At 41.5% G+C, this 19,130-nt stretch overlaps 1 protein-coding gene across 14 annotated transcripts in view; it reads right to left on the bottom strand.

Moving 5' to 3' along the window:
• The window catches only part of GIT2 (GIT ArfGAP 2), a 47,009-nt gene extending 30,491 nt beyond the window's left edge, over positions 1–16,518 (bottom strand). For 13 of the 14 annotated variants that reach the window (XM_038575367.1, XM_038575370.1, XM_038575375.1 and 10 more), the window contains exons 1-7: positions 16,331–16,518; positions 11,818–11,951; positions 10,210–10,322; positions 9,466–9,571; positions 7,472–7,558; positions 7,224–7,354; positions 5,091–5,185 (exon numbers count right to left, since the gene is read on the bottom strand). In XM_038575367.1, coding sequence (XP_038431295.1) covers positions 5,091–5,185; positions 7,224–7,354; positions 7,472–7,558; positions 9,466–9,571; positions 10,210–10,322; positions 11,818–11,951; positions 16,331–16,382 — 718 coding nt within the window. In that variant the 5' untranslated portion in view covers positions 16,383–16,518. Of the gene's footprint in view, positions 1–5,090; positions 5,186–7,223; positions 7,355–7,471; positions 7,559–9,465; positions 9,572–10,209; positions 10,323–10,786; positions 10,912–11,817; positions 11,956–16,330 lie in introns of those variants that run through there. The other variant, XM_038575373.1, reaches the window with a different exon arrangement.
• Positions 16,519–19,130: the final 2,612 nt, after the last annotated feature.

The following is a 19,130-nucleotide window of genomic DNA, read 5'->3' as shown; positions in this document are numbered from 1 at the left end:
GACTAGTTGTATCGCTTCCATTTCAATCTGTATGTCTTTTATTTTTCTTGCCTTTTGACACTGGTTAGGACTTCCATGGCAACTGAATAGGAGTGGTAGGAGTGAACATCCTGGCCTTGTTTCTAATATTTGAACAAAAGCATTCAATCTTTCATCATTAAGCATGATGTTAGCTGTGGGTTTCTACAGATAATCTTTATAAGGTTAAGGAAGTCCCTTCTATTCTAAGTTTGCTAAGTTTATTTCTTTTATGAAGGATGCTGAATTTTGTTAAATGCTTTTTCTGCACCATCTGGTAAGACTGGTGGTTTTCATCTGAAAATATTTTCTAATTTTCCTTGAGATTTCCTCTTAGACCCATGGATTATTTAGAACTTTGTTGTTAATTTCCAAACATTTGGGTATTTTTCAGTTATAGTTTTATTATTTATCACTAGCTTAATTCCATTATGGTCTGAAAATATACTCTGTAGGATTTTAATTCTTTTAGATTGGTTAAGGTTTGTTATATAACCCAGTATATGGTCTACCTTGGTGAATGTTCAACATGTACTTGAAAGGAATGTGTATTCTGACAATGTTGGGTAGAGCATACACTATGTCAACTAGACGCAGTTGGCTGATGTTTTGGTTTCAGTTTGCTATCCTTGCTAATTTTCTTCTTTTAAATTTTGTTTTACTTATTTCTTTTCTTAGTTTCCATATCCAATGTGGCACTTGAACTCATGACCCCAAAAAACATCAACAGTCACATGCTCTACCAACTAAACCAGCCAAGTGTCCCATATCCTTGTTGATTTTCTTTTTTCAATTTTATTTATTTATTCATGAGAGTCACAGAGAGGCAGAGACACAGGCAGAGGGAGAAATATGATTTCTCCCCTACAGGGAGCCTGATATATGAGACTTGATCCCAGGACCCCAGGACCACAACCTGAGCCAAAGGCAGAACCTCAACCACTGGTGCTCCTTTTTTGTTGATTTTCTATCTACTAGTTCCTTCTGTTACACTAAATGAAGATGATTGAATATCCAAGAATTGTGGATTTGACCTTTCCTCCTTTTAGTTCTATCAAAATTTGTTGTATTTTGGAACTCTGTTGCTACATGTGTACACATGTGGAATTATTACATCTTCTTGGTAAATTGACTGTTTTATCACCAACTTATGTCCCTCTGTATCCCTACTTAATTTTCCTTGCCCTGAAAGTCTACTTTGTTTGATATTAACATAATCACTTTAGCTTTCATTTACTGTGTTTGCAGGGCTTACCTTTTTATATCTTTCTGCTTTTAACTTACCTCTATCATTATATTTAAAGTGAGTTTCTTATAAACAGCATATAGTTAGGGCTCATTTTTTTGTCTTTTTTTTTTTAAGATTATTTATTTATTCATGAGAATACACAGAGAGGAGAGAGAGAGAGGGGGGCAGAGGGAGAAGCAGGCTCCATGCAGGGAGCCCGACGTGGGACTCGATCCCCAGTCTCCAGGATCACGCCCTGAGCTGTAGGCGGCGCTAAACCGCTGAGCCACCTGGGCTGCCCATCAGTTTTTTGTCTTAAATCTGTTCTGACAATCTCTTTTCATTTGGTACATTTAGATCATTAACATAACATTTAACGTAATTATTAACACATTTGGATTTAAGTCCATGATTTTATTATTTAGTTTCTGTTTGGGCCTCAGTTTTTTGTTCCTCTTTCTCTCTTTTTGTCTCTTTTCTGGAATGTTCTGAAGTATCTTTTGATTATTTGAGTAATTTTTAACATTCCATTTTATCTCTAGAGGTTCTGTTCACCTATCATTGCATAGTCTGTTTTTAGTGGTTGTACTACGCATTATTGTATATATATAACCTTTTGGTCTATTTAGAATATTTTGTCATGTTATGAAGAATGCAAAATCCTTACCTCCATATTTCTTTTACCTGCTCCCCTTTTTATGTCATCATTATCAAATGTATCACACTGACATATGTTGAAAACTCCACCAGATGAGCATTTAACTGTCATACATATATCAAAGAATTTAGGAGGGAAACCGTCTATTATACTTATCCAGATATTTATCATTTCAGTTGCTTTTCTTTCACTCCTGAAGTTCCAGATTCCCACTGATATCATTTCCCTTCTATCCAAAGAACTTTTTCGCATTTCTGTTAGAGCAACTAGTTCTCTTCATTTTAAAATGTCTTTATTTTGCCTTCATTCTTGAAGGTTATTTTCACTGGAAGTGGAATTCTAAACTGACAAGTTCTTTTCTTTCAGGACTTTAAAAAGTTGTTCTAGGGCAGCCCAGGTGGCTCAGTGGTTTAGTGCTTGCCTTCAGCCCAGGGCATGATCCCGGGGTCCCGGGATCAAGTCCCATGTCAGGCTCCCTGCATGGAGCCTGCTTCTCCCTCTGCCTGGCTCTCTGCCTCTCTCTCTCTCTCATTAATAAATAAAAATAAAATCTTAAAAAAAATAAATAAATAAAAAGGTGTTCTACTTTTCATCTCCACTATTTCCAATTAAAATCCACATTCAAAAAATAAAATACGGTAAAATAAAATTCACATTCATTCAAACAATTGACTTTTCATGTTACGTCGTTTTTTTCCTTGGCTGCTTTCAAATGTTTTGTTTTTTTCAGCAGTTTGATTTTGATGTGTCTGAGTGAGGATTTCATTGAGTTTATCCCATTTGGGATTCTCTGAGCTACTTAAATCTATAAATCTATTGTCTTTTGCCAAATCTAGAATTTTGAACCCATGTTTCTTCAAATATTTTATCTGTACCAGGCTTTCTGATCTCTTTCTGGGAGTCTGAGGATACAAACATGACATTCTGATATTGTCCCATAGGTCCTTGGGCTCTGTATTCAGTTTCTTTTTCCTCCCACTCTTTTTTCTCTCTTTTGTTCAGACTGGGTAATTTCTAGTGATCTATTTCAATTCACTGACTCTTTTCTTTGTCATCTCCACAATCTGCTCTTAAGCCCATTCAGCAGGCACCTGGGTGGCTCTGTGGTTGAGTGTCTGCCTTTGGCTCAGGTCATGATCCCGGGGTCCTGGGGATCGAGTCCCACATTGGGCTCCCCATGGGAAGTCTGCTTCTCCCCTGCTTCTCTCTCTGCCTATGTCTCTGCTTCTGTCTCTCTCATGAATAAGTGAAAATAAAATCTTAAAAAAAAAAAAAAGCCCATTCAGTGAGTTTTAAAATTTTAGTTATTGTGTTTTTCAGTTCAACATCTCTATTTGGTTCTTTTTATGTCTTTTGTTTCTCCATATTTCTATTTGAAAAATACACAGTCTATATTTCTATTTACTTCAAGAACATTCATGCTTAGTTCTTAAAGTATGATGTTACCATCTGCTTTAGTCTTTGATAATTCCAACATCTGTGTCATGTAGGGTTGGTATTTGTTGACTATCTTTTCCCCTGCCACGTCTTTGGGATTTTCCTGGTTCTTCATATGTCAATAATTATAGCTGATATTCTGGATGCTTTGAGAATTTTGTTGTGAGATGCTAAGTCTTCTTTAAATTCTATGGAGAATGTTAATTTTTGTTTTAGCAAACAACTGACCAGGTTAGGTTCTGCCTCCTGGGCCAAGTGGTGAGAGGATAGACAGAAAAATAAAAGCAATCAGGATTCTCCTCCTGCTCTCAGTCAGAGATTTAGGCAGATGTGCCACCACTGCTGCAGCCACAGGATTGCCTAGAGGCTGGGGTGGGGGGAAAAAGGAAGAAGGAGAAAAAAAAAAAAAAAAGAACCCTAGGGGAATCCTCCAATTCTCTGTCCTGTAGGATCTCATTTACTGCACTGTAGACCAGAAAGAGAAGCCTTCTTTGCACCTGCTATACAGTTCCAGATTTCAGGCTATCACGAAAGCCATATCAGAAGCAAAATAGGACACTAATCACCAGTTTGATGTTACTTTGAGTTCCCTAACACACCATCCAGAGTCCTTAGATAGCTACACTAAATGCTTTTGGTCCAGCTTTTGCTTTTAATTATATTTAGCAGGAAAGAAAAGGTGGGGTGTGCTTACCCCATCTCACTGGGAACTGGAACCACACCAGGGCCTCTTAACTCTACCATACAACTAGGTAAGTGAATCACTGTGTAGGTATATGTGGATATTCTAGTCAGGGATTGGCAAACTTTCTGTAAAGGGCCAGACGGTAAATATTTTTTGCTTTGTAGCCTATGGTCTTTGTTGCAACTACTCAACCTACTCTTTTTTCTTTCCTTTTCTTTCTGTAATCTTTGCACACAATATGGGGCTCAAACTCATAATCCCCAAATTAAGAGTCACATGCTCTATTGACTGAGCTAGCCAGCCCCTCAATCTACTCAGTTTTGCTGCAGTAGTGTGAAAGCAGCCACACAATATGTAAACAAATGGGCATGGCTATCTTGCAACAAAACTTCAATTAAATAAACAAGTGACAGGCTAGATTTGGCCCACTGACCCTGGTTTGCTGACCCCAGTTCTACTTCATAAGTAAAGTTGGCTAATGGCAAAGTTCATTTTGGACTCTTCCATTTCTTGGAAGAATTCTCCAGATAACTACCTAAGTTATTGCTCTGCTCTTCCATTCCTTTTTTTTTTTTTTTTAAAGATTTTATTTATTTATTCATGAGAGATACACAGAGAGAGAGAGAGAGAGAGGCAGAGACACAGGCAGAGGGAGAAGCAGGCTCCATGCCAGGAGCCTGACGCGGGACCCGATCCCGGAACTCCAGGATCATGCCCTGGGCTAAAGGCAGGCACTAAACCACTGAGCCACCCGGGCTGCACATGCTCTTCCATTCCTAATCCTGTTATGTGCAAGAACTATGGTGCACATTCAATTTTGGTTGGATTATGCTCTTTGATTGTTGAAATAGTTACTCCTCTGGAGCTAAAGTCTTAAAAACTAAAATTCAAGGAGTTTTGTTCACATATAACTGAAAATGCTAGTTATTTCAAATAAAAAAATCCTTATTTACAATTTTCTCAAGGATACCTTAAAGTAGAGGTCTTGGGTAATAGTGTTCCAACTTGTTTTTCCAGACGCTAACTGATTGAAGGTGTAGAGAGACTGCTATCCTTTCACTCACCTGGTTTCCTGCCACAGAGATAGAAGGCTAGTCTGTCAGTCAGCTCATACTGTATTTCGACAAGGCGTTCCGCCAGTTCATGGTGCCCTCCTTGCCTACCAAGAGAAAACAAAGTACCATTTATATGCCTTACCAGCCACTGGCTCTCAAATGAAAAAGTACAGAGATGTCTTCCAAGACACCTGAGCAATTTACCAAATGTGACTTCTTAGAATAATCAACCTTTTGTGTGAGGTAAATTGTCAAAGTCTACTTTGATTCCCACCTCTATAAACTGTTTTCATAGTCTGAACTACCCCCTCTCCTTTCCTAATTTACATAACAGAATACTTAATAAGGAAACGGAGGACTTATGGGACATATAAAGAATCATTTCATTTAATGAGGTAGAAAATAAAACCAATAAATGATCTAGAGTAGAGGTTCTCAAAAATTAACTAGTGCGCTTTAAAAAAACATGTAGATATCCAGGCCCCAACCGTGGGAATTCTGAATCAGGACAGGACGAGTGTGAATGTCAATTTTGAAGAAGGTCCTTTCCTTAGGGGTTCCTGATGCAGCCAGTCTGATTCCAGATGAGAGTTTAGTAACCACTTCAAGGTCTGTAATTCAGGGAGAGACAGACCAACAGAATGCACAGCTCACACTTGTAGCTAGGTTTACCTGCTTAACTTCAATTTCTATAAGAGAAAACATGAGGTTTGTCTTTCTTAACTCACCAAGTAAATACTTAAGCTGCTTGAAATCCTTTTAGCAACCAGGCATATAAATAAATTATTACACAGAGAGACTATTTTATATGCAAGATACACATGAGGAAACTCCAAAGTAAGTGACATTTAAGTATCATGTACTGAGGGTTCTCTTCCTCTTAAAAGCTGAAGTCTCGTTTCTGCCACTTTCTTTTCCCACCTTTCAAGACACTACAAAATATTCCTCTGACCTACCACACGTTTGATTTCTGAGATACGGATCTCTTTCCCTCATTCTTTTTAAATAGCTGTGAAATCAGGAAGTATACTACAATTGATGGTACATCATCATTTAATCAGCTAAGTTGTTCTTAAGTGGTAGGTGACATAATGACGACCCATATAGTCAGTGGAGTCTCAGATCTAGGAAATACTATATTCCTCAATACCCAAGTTCTTATTATTCCTAGACACACTCTGCTCCATCCAGTAAACTCCTCTGCTGTGCTGAAAATGCCCTGTCCATCCCTCCCTCCTGAACGTAAACTCAATCCTTCTCTTTCACTTGGAATGTCTTAGCTTCTCCTTCACACACCCAAATCCAACCCATTTTTTAAAGACCAACTAAAGAAGTTTCTTACTAACTTAGGTCAAAACGAAGAAACCCTACATATGCCTTTTAAGACCAGTTATCCATTTTGGCAATGAATTCCACATTATCTTGCCTCCTTTAACTCTTTCATGTATTTATGAATCATCTCCTCCATGAGATAATAAATTCTGGGAAGGCACAATTTTGGCATTTCACCCATTTTATCCTCTGCAGAACAGTAGAATGCTTTGCAGTTGATAAAAAATTAATTTGGAAAAAGAAAGATGAGCCATCTTCTACCATTTAAATGATATTCAAGGCTAACATGGATTTTTTTATTTTTCCAGCATTTCACAAAGTTTTTAAAACAAGAAGAAACTTAAGGAATTTTATTGCAAGCACCCAGACATCTGCTACCTAAAACCTATAATTAACATTTTACTATTACTTGTTTAATCGCCTACCTATCTATATAGCTCTGTTTTTTAAGTTCAAGCAATGACTAAACATATTAAGAAACTGAGGAGTGGGTTTTGCAATTCTTGATACTTGCTTTGGACTATGGCTCAAATACCATTGCATTAGAAGTCATTTGAAAGACTGGAAGCTAAGCACACTGGAAGCTAAGCACATTAGCTAAGCTAATGGTTCTATCTCCTCCAACTCTGCCAGGCTCTGAGCTCTTATGTATTTGAAATGCTTTCATCTGTAAAATAATGGGAGATGTATATCCTTAACTTAAAGGGGTTAAATGTTAATCATACACAATTTAGCCACCAACAATGAATAATACCCAACATAAATAATCCCTAACCAAAGATGCAGTGACAAGAAATCTAGGTCTCTCACCTTGCATAATCCACAGGAGTTTTTCCACTAGAATCCTGTGTGCCTGGGTCTGCTCCATATACTGCCAATAATTCTGCCTGTAAAATCTGCCCTGCTTTGGAGGCAACGTGGAGTGGGGTGTTTCCTTTTTCCTGAGAAATATTAATAAAAAGTAGATTAACAAGCAAATTAAATAAAACTAAAGGCTACAACAAACACAACCCACTTAGTTTCAATTTAGTATCTGAATCAATTCATGCTTTTCTCACAGGGTGAAAGAAGTTGGCTTGTGCTCCTAAAGATAACAGCCTCAAACAGGTTTCAAGATTCCCTGTTCTCACGCTTGAATGAAGTTGCTGAAAAACACACAAATCAAAAAAGTATTTGTTAAAAGTGTAAAGAATGGTATACTATAGCAGCTGGCAGATCATTTTAATATACATTATATTAGTGATAATCAGTTATTTAGCTCAGTAAGCCTCTCCCTTGCTGGTCACAACCACTCCAGAGCTCTAAGGTGGGGCCAGGTCCATTTTACTGATAAGGAAATAAGGATGGGAAGGCTGATTTGCCCAAATGCACAATCTAAGTGGTACAATCAGACCTGAAGTGAAAGGGGGTATGAGAAGATAGGTGAACACAGCTCTGAAGTCTCAAAGACCTGAAGTTAAAACCATATACCCTTCAAGTTGTGTGACCTTGTGGAAGTTCTTTAAACAATCTGAACCTTAGTTTTCTCAGCTCTAAAATGGTGAAAACAATGCCACTTATTCAAGGATTACTGTAAGGAGTCAATGATATAACAAAATGCTCAGCATGGAGCCTGGTATACAGGAAACACTCAAAGAATACAACTGCTGTTATTATAATCATTATTATTTGTTGTTGTTATTTAACCTAGGGCTTTAGGGCTGCGTACCCCATGCTGTAAACTACTGGATTCTGCTTTATAGCACACCCTCTTCATAACAACATTCTTGGCCTTGTATATAATACTTTAACAAAATCTTTCAGGCTGGGAAATAGGCCTGGTGTATACCAAATTCTGTACCACTGCAGAAAAGCTCTTAAACATGCAGAAGATTAGCTGCTTTTTTCAAGTCTAACCTAGAATTGTCTAAAATGCAATAACCCTTATTATAAAAATGCAGAAGTCTACTCCAGCATCTATATCCACACCTTATTTTTACAATTAATGTATTTAATATTCTTAAGTTGTGGTAAAAACCCCATGCCAAGCTTATTAACGGAAGTAACAGTTATATATGTTTTCTATGCAAAGTTTAAAATTCCTTTTTTTTTTTTTGCAAAGTTTAAAATTCTGATTGCAAGTGTCCAAGCTCTGTGCGAACATTTCCTAAAAGCAGTGCTTTGAAAATAAAAATGCATGTTTCTCATGGCATCTCTCAAAATCATGCAAAGGCCCACATAAAGAAAACCATCTACTCATTTTACAAGTATAATAAAGAATCATAAGCACTACAGCTTTCAGTCATCCTGCTTCCTGAAGATCCTACTCAGTATGCAACCCAGAAACCTAAAGAGGTCCCTCGAACTTTCTAGTCCCTTCTAGAAACAAACTCAAGGGATGGTTCCTATTTTAAAGTTAAATGAAAAACTTTTAGGGATACAATTTTAGGGGTGTCTGGGTGGCTCAGTTGGTTAAGCGTCTGTCTTCGGCTCAGGTCATGATCCCAGGGTCCTGGGATCAATTCAGTGGGGAGTCTGCTTCTCCCTCTCCCTCTCTCTCTGCCCCTCCACCTGCTCGTGCTCACCTTCCCTCTCTTTTTTAAAAAAGATTTTAATTATTTGAGATAAAGATTTTATTTATTTATTTGAGAGACAGAGAGATAGTGAAAGAGAGAACATGAGCAGTCGGGAGAGGGAGAAGCAGGTTCCCTGCGGGGTTCAATCAGAGGATCCTGGGGGCCATATCCTGAATTGAAGGTAGGTGCTCAACCAACTGAGCCACCCAGGTGCCTCAAGAAATATAATTTCAAAACCATTTCTGAAAAACATAAATAATTTTCTAGATACATACTTATTTTTCCTTGTACCTCCTTGTACCTCCACTAACATAGAATGGCTGCCATTTGAACTAAAATTAAAGATGTAACCAACTGCAAAAAAGGTTGTTATTAATTATTTAGAGTACAGAAAGTTTCTGTTTTGTTTTTCTTTTCTTCCTCTTTAAGTTTTTTTCAAACAAAACAATATATCATTTGATCCAGCAGTTTTAGGGATTTTAAAAAGTGTGACCCACCTTGCTAAGATCTTTGGCAGTCATACTGTCATCATCCCGGCAAGGCAAGCGATGGACAAATGCTAACATCTGATATTTGGCTCTGATGAATTCTGCTTTATTAGGACTGATTACCACCCAGAAAAAAAAGAAAGAAAGAAAGCTGCTTACTTGCAGTTCAGATGCAACATTTCCCATTCTTTAGGCCGTAAAAAGAAAAGGAAGTGACCCATATCCCCTACTAGAGAAGAAAATGAATGACACTGAAATAAGTTCCAGCAGGAGTTTAAGACCTGAAGTCTCAAAACATCAATTAGTCATTCTAAAGGCCAGGACTGCAGAATACTTGCTTTTTAGAGCTTCTCTCTTTGTAATTTTCTTAACTGACCTACAGCCTTGTGAGGAAGCAGCATTGTATCCCATCCTATAGGTGAGGCATCAGGCAGACCAGAGCCCAGAATGGAGATTTTTGGTCTGATTGCCTCTTGTTTGAGCACCTAAGCTTAAATCAGATTACATTAACAGTCTCTGAGCATTAGTGTCAAACTGGAGAAGCCACTGACTTGTGCTGTACAACCATGCAAAAGAGATGGTCCTGTGCCTGGCCTTGTTCTGCATTCCTAAGAGCAGAGAGCTCAACGCACAATTGGGGTGTAACCACCTCCTGTGCTGCCCTTGTGGGGGCTGGTCCAAAGTAGCTGCACTCCTTTTAGTGGGCCCCAAGTGTTATGAAGAAATAAAAGTATTTATAAACATTCCACTCACTGTACTTTATCCTGTGGATTAGCTTTACGTCTTCCGCTCATAATAGAGGCAGGGTCCAGCAAAGAATGTTCCCATATAGAATTAGCACCATTATTATACAAAGTTTCAACCATCTAAAAACCAAGCAGTATAAAATCATATTTTAATTTCTTTCCACAAATATTCACTGGAAATTACAGTGACTGAACTGGGAAAACCAAGACCCACTGCACGGCGAGGATGTCTTACAAATCATTGCTTTCTGATTCTAGAATGAGAAAGATGAACCTATATGCAGGATTCAGGTCTGACCAGGAAGATGGCTAAGTACCTAAAAGAGTTTGATTAGATTATTCTTACAGATTATGAAGGAAGAGCACTCTGACACTTTGGGGTAAGCCTGATTATCCAAATACTATTTTCAAGATTCTTAACCCATGTACTGTCTAGACTTTCCATCTAATATTTTTCTTTAAATCTACTCATTAAAAAAACAAAAAACAAAAAAACTTTTACTAGCAATTATGGCTTGATGTGCTAGTTAAAGTTTTCCAATACACAGTAAAATAATGCAACCATTAAAATAAATATGTATTACCTACATCTGTCTTTTGAGTACCACTGGTGGTTCATGTGCCATACTTTCAGAATTGTTCTTTTAGGGTCAAGCCTGGCATTTTAAACTACTCATCTCCGGACTTTCTTCAGGCCCTATAATGAAATCTGTAAACAAAGACCTGAGAGCAGTAAATACCCACTTTCACATGAGAATGAGTTGTTAGAAACTTCTGAGTAAAAGTTATTAATAAACCATATTTCCCAATTTCATTTCAAAGCATGACTCCTGACCCAACCCCATCTGTGTTTCTGCATTAGTGGAGACACTGTCACATCAGAGACCCAAACCCACTTGTTTTAGTCCCCTTGGCTTATACAGGCAAGTTTAAGAGACACATTGTGCAGCTGCCACAGATTTAGTAAAATATGTACTCAAGACAAATGAAGGCGAAACACATGCTTAATTCTGACTTCCAAATAAAACTTGAAGAATGTGCACCCCAAAATAGAAGTACAGGTGACATGACATTCAACCCCAAATAAAACAAAGACCTCACTTAACACTTAGCAGTGTAAGGCATTCAATCGAAACATGTTAACTCAATATCCTCTTTAACCTGTAACAAGAACTTCAAGAAAACTTAAATCAGATGTTTCAGGAATTTTAGAGGAATCTCAGTCCATGCTTCCATCAAAGCAGGAAATGTAAGGAAAAGCCTGAGACTGTAGCTTTCAGAAACATTTATTGTGGTATACAGAAAAGATGGACTATTTAAAAATAATTTCTGGTGACAGTCCAGAAAGTGAGCAGTAAAATGCTACCAATAAATTTTAACAATTATTTTTGTATCTATAATTAAGATTTTGGCACAAGATTTATTTGTTAGGAGGGGGATAAAAAAAGCTCAAATGACAAATTCAGTTCTTACATACAGCATTAATAGGCATAGCACCTCTATTCAGCTGATTGAAACATTTTTATAAGATTTAAGGAGTAGGAGAAATTTTAGTTCCTAAAACTATGAGCCCGAAGAGCTCAAATTACAAACTGTGAGAATTCTTAGTCTTTACCTGCAGCAACGTGGGAGGCCACGGTGTGTGTTTAAGATGCCTTACTTGAGAGATGTGGCGCCCTAGGCTCCGATGGACACTGCAGCACTCGTCACATATAAAAGTTCCCCTATTTACTGATGCCCAGGAAGGATCTGGAAAGAAGAATGACATCTCAATGGCGAGGATACCAGGTGGCTGCTATACTGCCAGATGGCCAAAGATGACTGAGGTTTGGTTTTTCAGAAAAACGAGACATTTCTGTTGTTTTATTTTTATTTTTATTTTTTTATTTCTGTTGTTTTAGAATGCTAGTCAACACACAAAGCTGGTGAGCCTGTCTGATGTTACCACCTATCTTGGCTGATCGAGTACATTAATTGAGACTAAATACATGAGCTGAAGCCCTAAATAACCAGTTGTCTCCTTCTGGTACAGGGCTACAGTCTGTAGACCTAATATAATCTACCATCTCAGAGACAGGCTTCTTCACTCAACATAAGACAAACTGAGAGGGTACAGGTGAATCATTTCAAATCCATCTCCACAAACAGCAAGATAACATAACCATGTCAGTGAAAAATCCACATAGCATTATCTGAAGTAAATGGTGCAGAGACTGTAACCCTAATCTACTGCCATATCTCTGCATGGCTCTGGGCTCAGCAGAAAGCTGCAAGCAACACAACAGTAAAACTGTTGGCTGTGGTGGCTTGGAGGACACACTGAGGAACCTGGCCTTCTCTGCTAGGAAATGTTCTATGACATCCATTAGTCATTTCAAATAAACTGCTAAGTTCTACCTTGCAACTGATCTGAAAGAACAGAAGTGGGAACAACAGCAACCTCAAAGAGGTAAAGATGTAAAATAAAAGTGAGTAATATTTTTGGTGCATGTACAATACGTTTTCCCACCAAGTCTCATGGAGCTTTAGCAGACATCCTTTGAGACAAGACATAATTCGTAGTTGGTAAGCAGTGAGAATAATCCACACTGGGCAAGTAAACTGAACACATACTTAGAAACCCCAGATTTCGTCAGACTCACAATGGGGTGACAATAGGTGCCGCTCAAGCTGCTTGGTCTAAGAGTTATATTTAAAAATTATTCAATGTCCACAAAAATCTCTAAAATGCATGTACACCATCTTTACCATTTTTAACAGTTTATTCAAATCCTTTCCAACCATATAATGAAAAGTTAGGAGATTTCAATCAGAGACAAATCCTGGGAGTCAGAGGGTGTGGTGGTTGAGAGGGTGGCTCTGGAGACAAGCAGTCCAGGGTTGGAACCCTAACTCTGCCACTTCTCGCACAATGATCTCAGACAAGTTATATGAGTATCCTCTCACTATGGATCGAATGGGAATAATAGTATATGTCAGAGTAGGGGGGCACATAAAGGGTAAAACTCCTTGCATATAGTAAGTACTCAGTAATGTGAGCTGTTATAACTATTCTAAATTATTTCCTAAGTACCATTCAGATATTTTCAAGGGCTCGCTGAAATTCTCGATAACTGAAAAAGTTTTTAATTTCTTAAAATTTATTCATGAGAGACACAGAGAGGCAGAGGCATAGGCACAGGGACAGGGAGAAGCAGGCTTCTTGTGGAGAACCCGATGCAGGACCTGATCCCAGGACCCTGGGATCATGACCTGAGCTAAAGGGAGATGCTCAACCACTGAGCCACCCAGGCATCCCTGAAAAAGTTTCTGATTGTCAATACATAAAACATCAAATGATTCAGGTGAACTATTACTACAGTGAAAAATCTCAAGCGGAGTTTTCAGGTAGTTTTTTTTTTTTTTTTAGTTTTCAGATAGTTGAGTTCAGAGAACGAGCTATTTAAAATGAATGAGGTTTGGGGCACCTCAGTGGCTTAGCTGGTCAAGTGATTGACTCTTGATTTTGGCTCAGGTCATGATCTCAGAGTCATGAGATCAGTCTCCACACTCAGCACAGACTCCGCTTGGGATTGTCTCTCATCTCCTTCTGCAAGTGTGCAGGAGTATGTGAGTGCACACTAGCTGTCTTTCTCTCTATATATAAAATAAAAATTAATTCCAAATGAATTAAAGTCATTAAAAAAGAAAAGTATTTGCTAAAATGTGGTTATGGCTAAAGGTTTGCCCTGAAATAAAAGAGAAAATAATTCATTGTAAGTATAACTCCGTCAATACTACTATGCTATTCGGAAATGCAAAGATTGGAAACAAGAAGATGAAAGATCCCTACAAAGATATGTAAATACACTGCTTTTTGTAGTCTGATACCCATACTACTACTTAAAAAAAAAAAAAAAGACGATTTTGAAGCATAGCTTTGGTTTTCACCTATCATTCAGAGGATTCACAGTGTTCCTGGAGAAAATTAAATAGTAATTAGACAACAAGGATGTAATGCACATTAAGTGACGTTCTCAGTCGCTTTAATATCATGGATCAGAATCTCATGGAAAAAATATCAAAATGTTCACAACAAAGTAAAATCAAAATTGAGTTCATAGGAATGATGCTGGGTGAAACCTTTCCAGATTACCTAAATGCTCTATGCTGGGGCTTCTTCCTTGGGCTTCAGAAATGTCTATGGCCCCATTAAGAAATTAGAAGTTCTGTGTAAAAGAGTGATTGATTACATGTGCATTTTCTGGGGAAAAGGCCTCAGCAGTCATCAGAATCTTTAAAGGAACTCCTAAAAGAAAGAGGTAACTCTTTGATTGGGGCTCTGCAGAAAAGGCAGCACAAATTCCTAGCTGCTCAAGTTCACACAACATTTCAAGGTAGCCTAATTATATTCAAAACAGGAAGGAAGTGACTCAAGTCTCTGTAGATTAGGCACTTGAGACAACACCGAAAATGATACAATGGAAGAGAAATGTTCTGAATTATGCACGAAATGCTGCAGAACGGCATGACACTTATTAGTCTGGCAATGGAGAAGCTGTTTTCATTCGTCCGCATCACCTAATGAGTAAAGAATACACATTCCAAGAGGAAGTCTGAATCTAGACTCATGTGAAACAAACACATCACAGAAAGCTCAACTGAAAACAAGAAAATAAGGAAGTGGAACAAATAACATTTTCAGAGAATACAATGGAGTCTGTAATAACCCACACTAACTTGGTTCTCTTTTTCAACTCATCTACACCCCCCCCACCCCCCCTCCCAATCTGCAAAGGAAACTGGTAACCCCACTTGCACTACACAGGCCATGAAAGAACCACACAAGGTCTGACTTGCCACAGTACTATTTAAAATCCGTCTCTACTGCCATATAACAAGATGGAAGTTCAGAACAGTTGCAAAAAAAAAAACCCTGTTTTTTTCAACGATTTCTTTAGGATTGTTAACTGGGAGCTACTGTAACCAATGGGGCCATCTTACCTTTGAATTACTTCGAATTTCAAAGCAGGTTAATCCAGGCACCAAGAATAGCATAGAGACCTGTCAACTCAGTTTCAATTGCTAAGAGGGATCTACACTCTAAAGCTGAAAACCCTAAGCCCCTCATGCAAGTGAAGAATGATTTTGGCCTTTCCACGCGCCCACCTGTCTAGCCTGCCTGAATGCCCAAATGCACCTATTTGCTAGCGATTTTGTTTTGTATGTTGCAATTAATGTATGATGTTGAACCTCAAGTCTGTCTTTAAGGACCACAAAGGTTCTGTACTAAACAATGCAATACAAAAAGAAAGAAGAGAAGAGAAGAGAAGAGAAAAAAAGAAAAAGAAAAGGAACGAACGTAGATGAGATGATCCCAAGAATATTCATGGACTCTTCTTACCACTGAATGTGGTTCTCCCAATGCTGGCCGTCGGAAAAATGAGGAAACTAAGGCTGGGCCAAAGGAAATCACCAGCCCAAGGTCACCCACAGAGAAAACCCTGTTTGAACCCGGGCCGCTCGGATCCCCAAACTCCAGACACGCACCGCCTCCCAAGCAAGCGCCGGTTGAGCTTGCAGGACCCCGACCTCCTGGAGATCGTCCCCGGTGGAGGTGGAGCGGGCGCCGGGATGTTAGGGGCAGGAAGTCAGCCCTGGGGGTCCCCTCCCCCGGGGACTATCGGTGGACGGAAGCGGCGAGCGCGCCCACCCCGGGCAGGGCCCCCTCGCGGGCCGGGGTCGGGGCCGGGGCCGGGGCCGGGGCCGGGGGCCGCGCGGGGAGGAGGGGAACACCTGCAGCGTCTGGGGGCCGCGGCCGGGAGGACGCCCGCGTTCCACTTGTGTAATCGGCCCTCCTGCGGATTGCCCAAGCCCCTTCCTGTTGGGGAAGCGGCCCCGACCCCGCAGCCTCCCCGCCCGGCCTGGGACCGAGCGGGCGAGAGGGGAGGTGAGGGGCGGGAGGGCGGCGGCCCCCGTGCCCGCCCGGCTCAGACAGGCCCGGCAGGGGGCCGCCCCAGGTCCTCCTCCTCGCGACCCCGGGGGGTGGGGGTCGGACGCAGGGGCCCGCCCGACCCGAGGGGGCGGCCCCGGGGCAGGGGTCCCTCCGAGCCGAGCGGAGGGAAGCGGGCCCAGCCGGTGCGACTCACCCGGCCCGCTGCAGTCGGCGCACACCTCGCTGCTCCGAAGCCGCTTGGACATGGCTCCCGCCTCCCACCTGCCGGGAATCAGGGTCCCCGGGACAGTGAAGGCGGCGGCGGCGGCGCTTCCGCTCTAACGGGTCCCCGCGGCGGCGCAGGCGGCGGCGCCTCTCCCTTCAGCGCCTCGCAGCCGCGGCGCAGCGCGCACGCGCGGGGAGGCGCCCTTTGCCGACAGGCAGATCATGTGACCGGAAAGGGCACGCTACCTTGCCGCCATCTTGAGTGAGGGCAGATATGTGCCCCCGCATCTTCTGCCCTGTTTATGCGTATTTTCTTGATTTTGAGTTTCTCTCTCTCTCTCTCTCTCTTTGCAAGTCCCAGTACTGATTAATACGAGGGGAAGCAGCAAAATCTAATGGCCAGGGTTTTGCAGCCACAAGTTTCCTGAGGCAATCGATAGTCAAGTGACTTGGTATAACTGGTCAAATTCATTCGCTTGCCCAGTATTTATTGAGCATCTACTGTATTCCACAGACTGTTCCAGGCGCAAGAGAAATAACAGCAAAGAAGACAAAATTTTTTCTTATGACGCTTACATTCTGCTGTGGTAGATCTACAATAAAATAAAATAAGCAACAGTAGGTGTTTCTTTGGCTGCAGTTTTCGACTCATGTGCAAGATGGAACGGATGTGTTATCTGCCTCTAGTCCACGATTTTTTTGGCTTGTCTTGCTACCTAAGAATGATTTTTACATTTATAAAGGGTTGTAAAGAAGAAAAAGGAGAAGAGGAAGTGGATGAAGAATAGCTGAAAAAAAAAACTCATATGTGTTTTGTTTTTGTTTTTTTTTCCAAAAAGCTAAATATTTACTACCCAGCTAAGGACAAATGGGATAATTTACAGAAAAATAAGGTGTGCCGCCCCATAGTAAATACTCAGTAATAGTAGCTCACACTATTATTGGTATTTGGTATTACGATTATTTTCTAATCACAACTTTTTGCTTTTGAGAATAAGAATAGATAATCTACAGTGATCCACAGGTTGGAGTGAGATAAACACACGAGATCAATTTAATCAGTGTGAAGGAGAGAAGACATGTGACCCTAATACTAATGAATATTTATTGCATGTATTATATGTAAACGCAGCCATGATCTCCATTCAGCAAATACTGGATGCCTTTTAAGGGCCAGGCACTGCTTTGACTTTAGATACTCTGGTAAGCAGCCATTGTGGAGTTTTTCAACTCATGAATAAGAGAGAGTTCAATAAACATTGAAGGATGAAGGGAAAGGTGAAGTTGCAAAAGCTTCTGGAAAAATAGGAAGTACTGGAATAGGACTTAGAAGCCCTGGCTTTTGGCCTATCTCTCCATTGTGTTAAATGTGTGGCGTCAGAATCACTGCTTCATTCCCACACATTCCACGGCGAGAGCCCCTGTGTGCCATCCTGATGCCCCTATATCCTGTTTTGGTTCGCAGACTCACAAATCTTCGGGACTCAACACGTGTGGAGAACGGATTAGGCCAGGATTCTTGAACAGCTGTTGTTGCAGGCATCTGAAAAGCTGGATGCACACAAGCAAGGGGAGGCAGAGGGGATGCTTTCGGGATGCATTAAATAACTTCACCCAGCTGTGCAGTCTAGTTGTGGACAACTATGCAGATAGCTTAGGCTGGTGAGTAGCTTAAGTTGACTTGGCTCTTCATCGAATCACAGAGCTGTAGTGTCTGAGCTTGCAACCCAAAGAATGTACTTAATATTTGCAGAATGTGTCCAATTCTGGGTATTGTCTATTAGTCTTTTTAGCCATAATCCAAAACTCAAGTGGCTAAGTTTCAAAAATGAATGACCTTCTTATGTGGAATAAACAACCCACATAGGTGCCTTTGAATTATAACCCAGTTCGGAGTTCACACAGAACAGTGTTTCTCAACTATTGGGGATGATTTTCCCCCATCCAGGGGACATTTGGCAGTGTCTGGAGACAGTTCGGGCGGAGAAGTGCTCTGGCATCTAATGGGTAGAAAGGCCAGAGATGGTGCTCAGCATCCTACAAAGCCCAGGACAACCCCCGCGCCCCCCCCCCCCTCCCGCCCCCGAAGCAAATGACTGAGTTTCCAATGTGCCCCTGCCGAGAAACCCTGAGAAAGAACAATCCCCTGGCGTTGCAGATCTTTAATGCCACTTCCCCTGAGTTTAGAACTCCTCCTTTAACATTGTTTAGTGTTGCCCGCTTCCAAAACGGCTTCTGGCCAATCGTGGAAGCGCTGCCCAGTTCCAAAAAGGCTGCAAGGGAGTCAGTAACTGGAATGGTTCGGTCCGGGTCCCAGCTGCCTCCCCCTGAAGGCCGAGCGTGTGGAACAGGCCCAGTTGTGGACTGAACCATGTGAGATCGCTGGAGCAGGGGGGAAGCGGCTGGTGACGGGCAGGCCGAGTTTTGAGGGTAGAGGTCCCGGGGTCAAGGCGAGGACGTTAGCTCTGTTTTGGGCTGGCTCTGCGTGTCCCGGTGTGTAGGCGGGGGCGGGCGGGATCGGGCCGGCCCCGGGCCGGGTGGCTGGCCTCGCCTCCCCCCGCCGCGGCGTGCGGTGGTTCGCCCCGCGCACTTCCCTGTTTGGGGCAGTTCGGCCCGCAGAAGTCGGTTCGGGAGCTGTCAGCGCGGGCGGGAGCTCGGCGGGCGCGGGGTGGGCGCGGCCGACCCCGTCCCCGACCCCGTCCCCGGCCCGGTCCCCGACCCCGTCCCCGACCCCGACCCGGCCCGCGACCCCCGACCTCCCGCGCGCCCCGCCCCCGGCCCGTAGGCCG

Source organism: Canis lupus, chromosome 26 (assembly GCF_011100685.1).
Source record: "Canis lupus familiaris isolate Mischka breed German Shepherd chromosome 26, alternate assembly UU_Cfam_GSD_1.0, whole genome shotgun sequence".
Taxonomy (NCBI): Eukaryota; Metazoa; Chordata; class Mammalia; order Carnivora; family Canidae; genus Canis; species Canis lupus.
The sequence above is the reverse complement of the archived record's forward strand: the minus strand, read 5'-3'. Positions and strand labels throughout refer to the sequence as shown.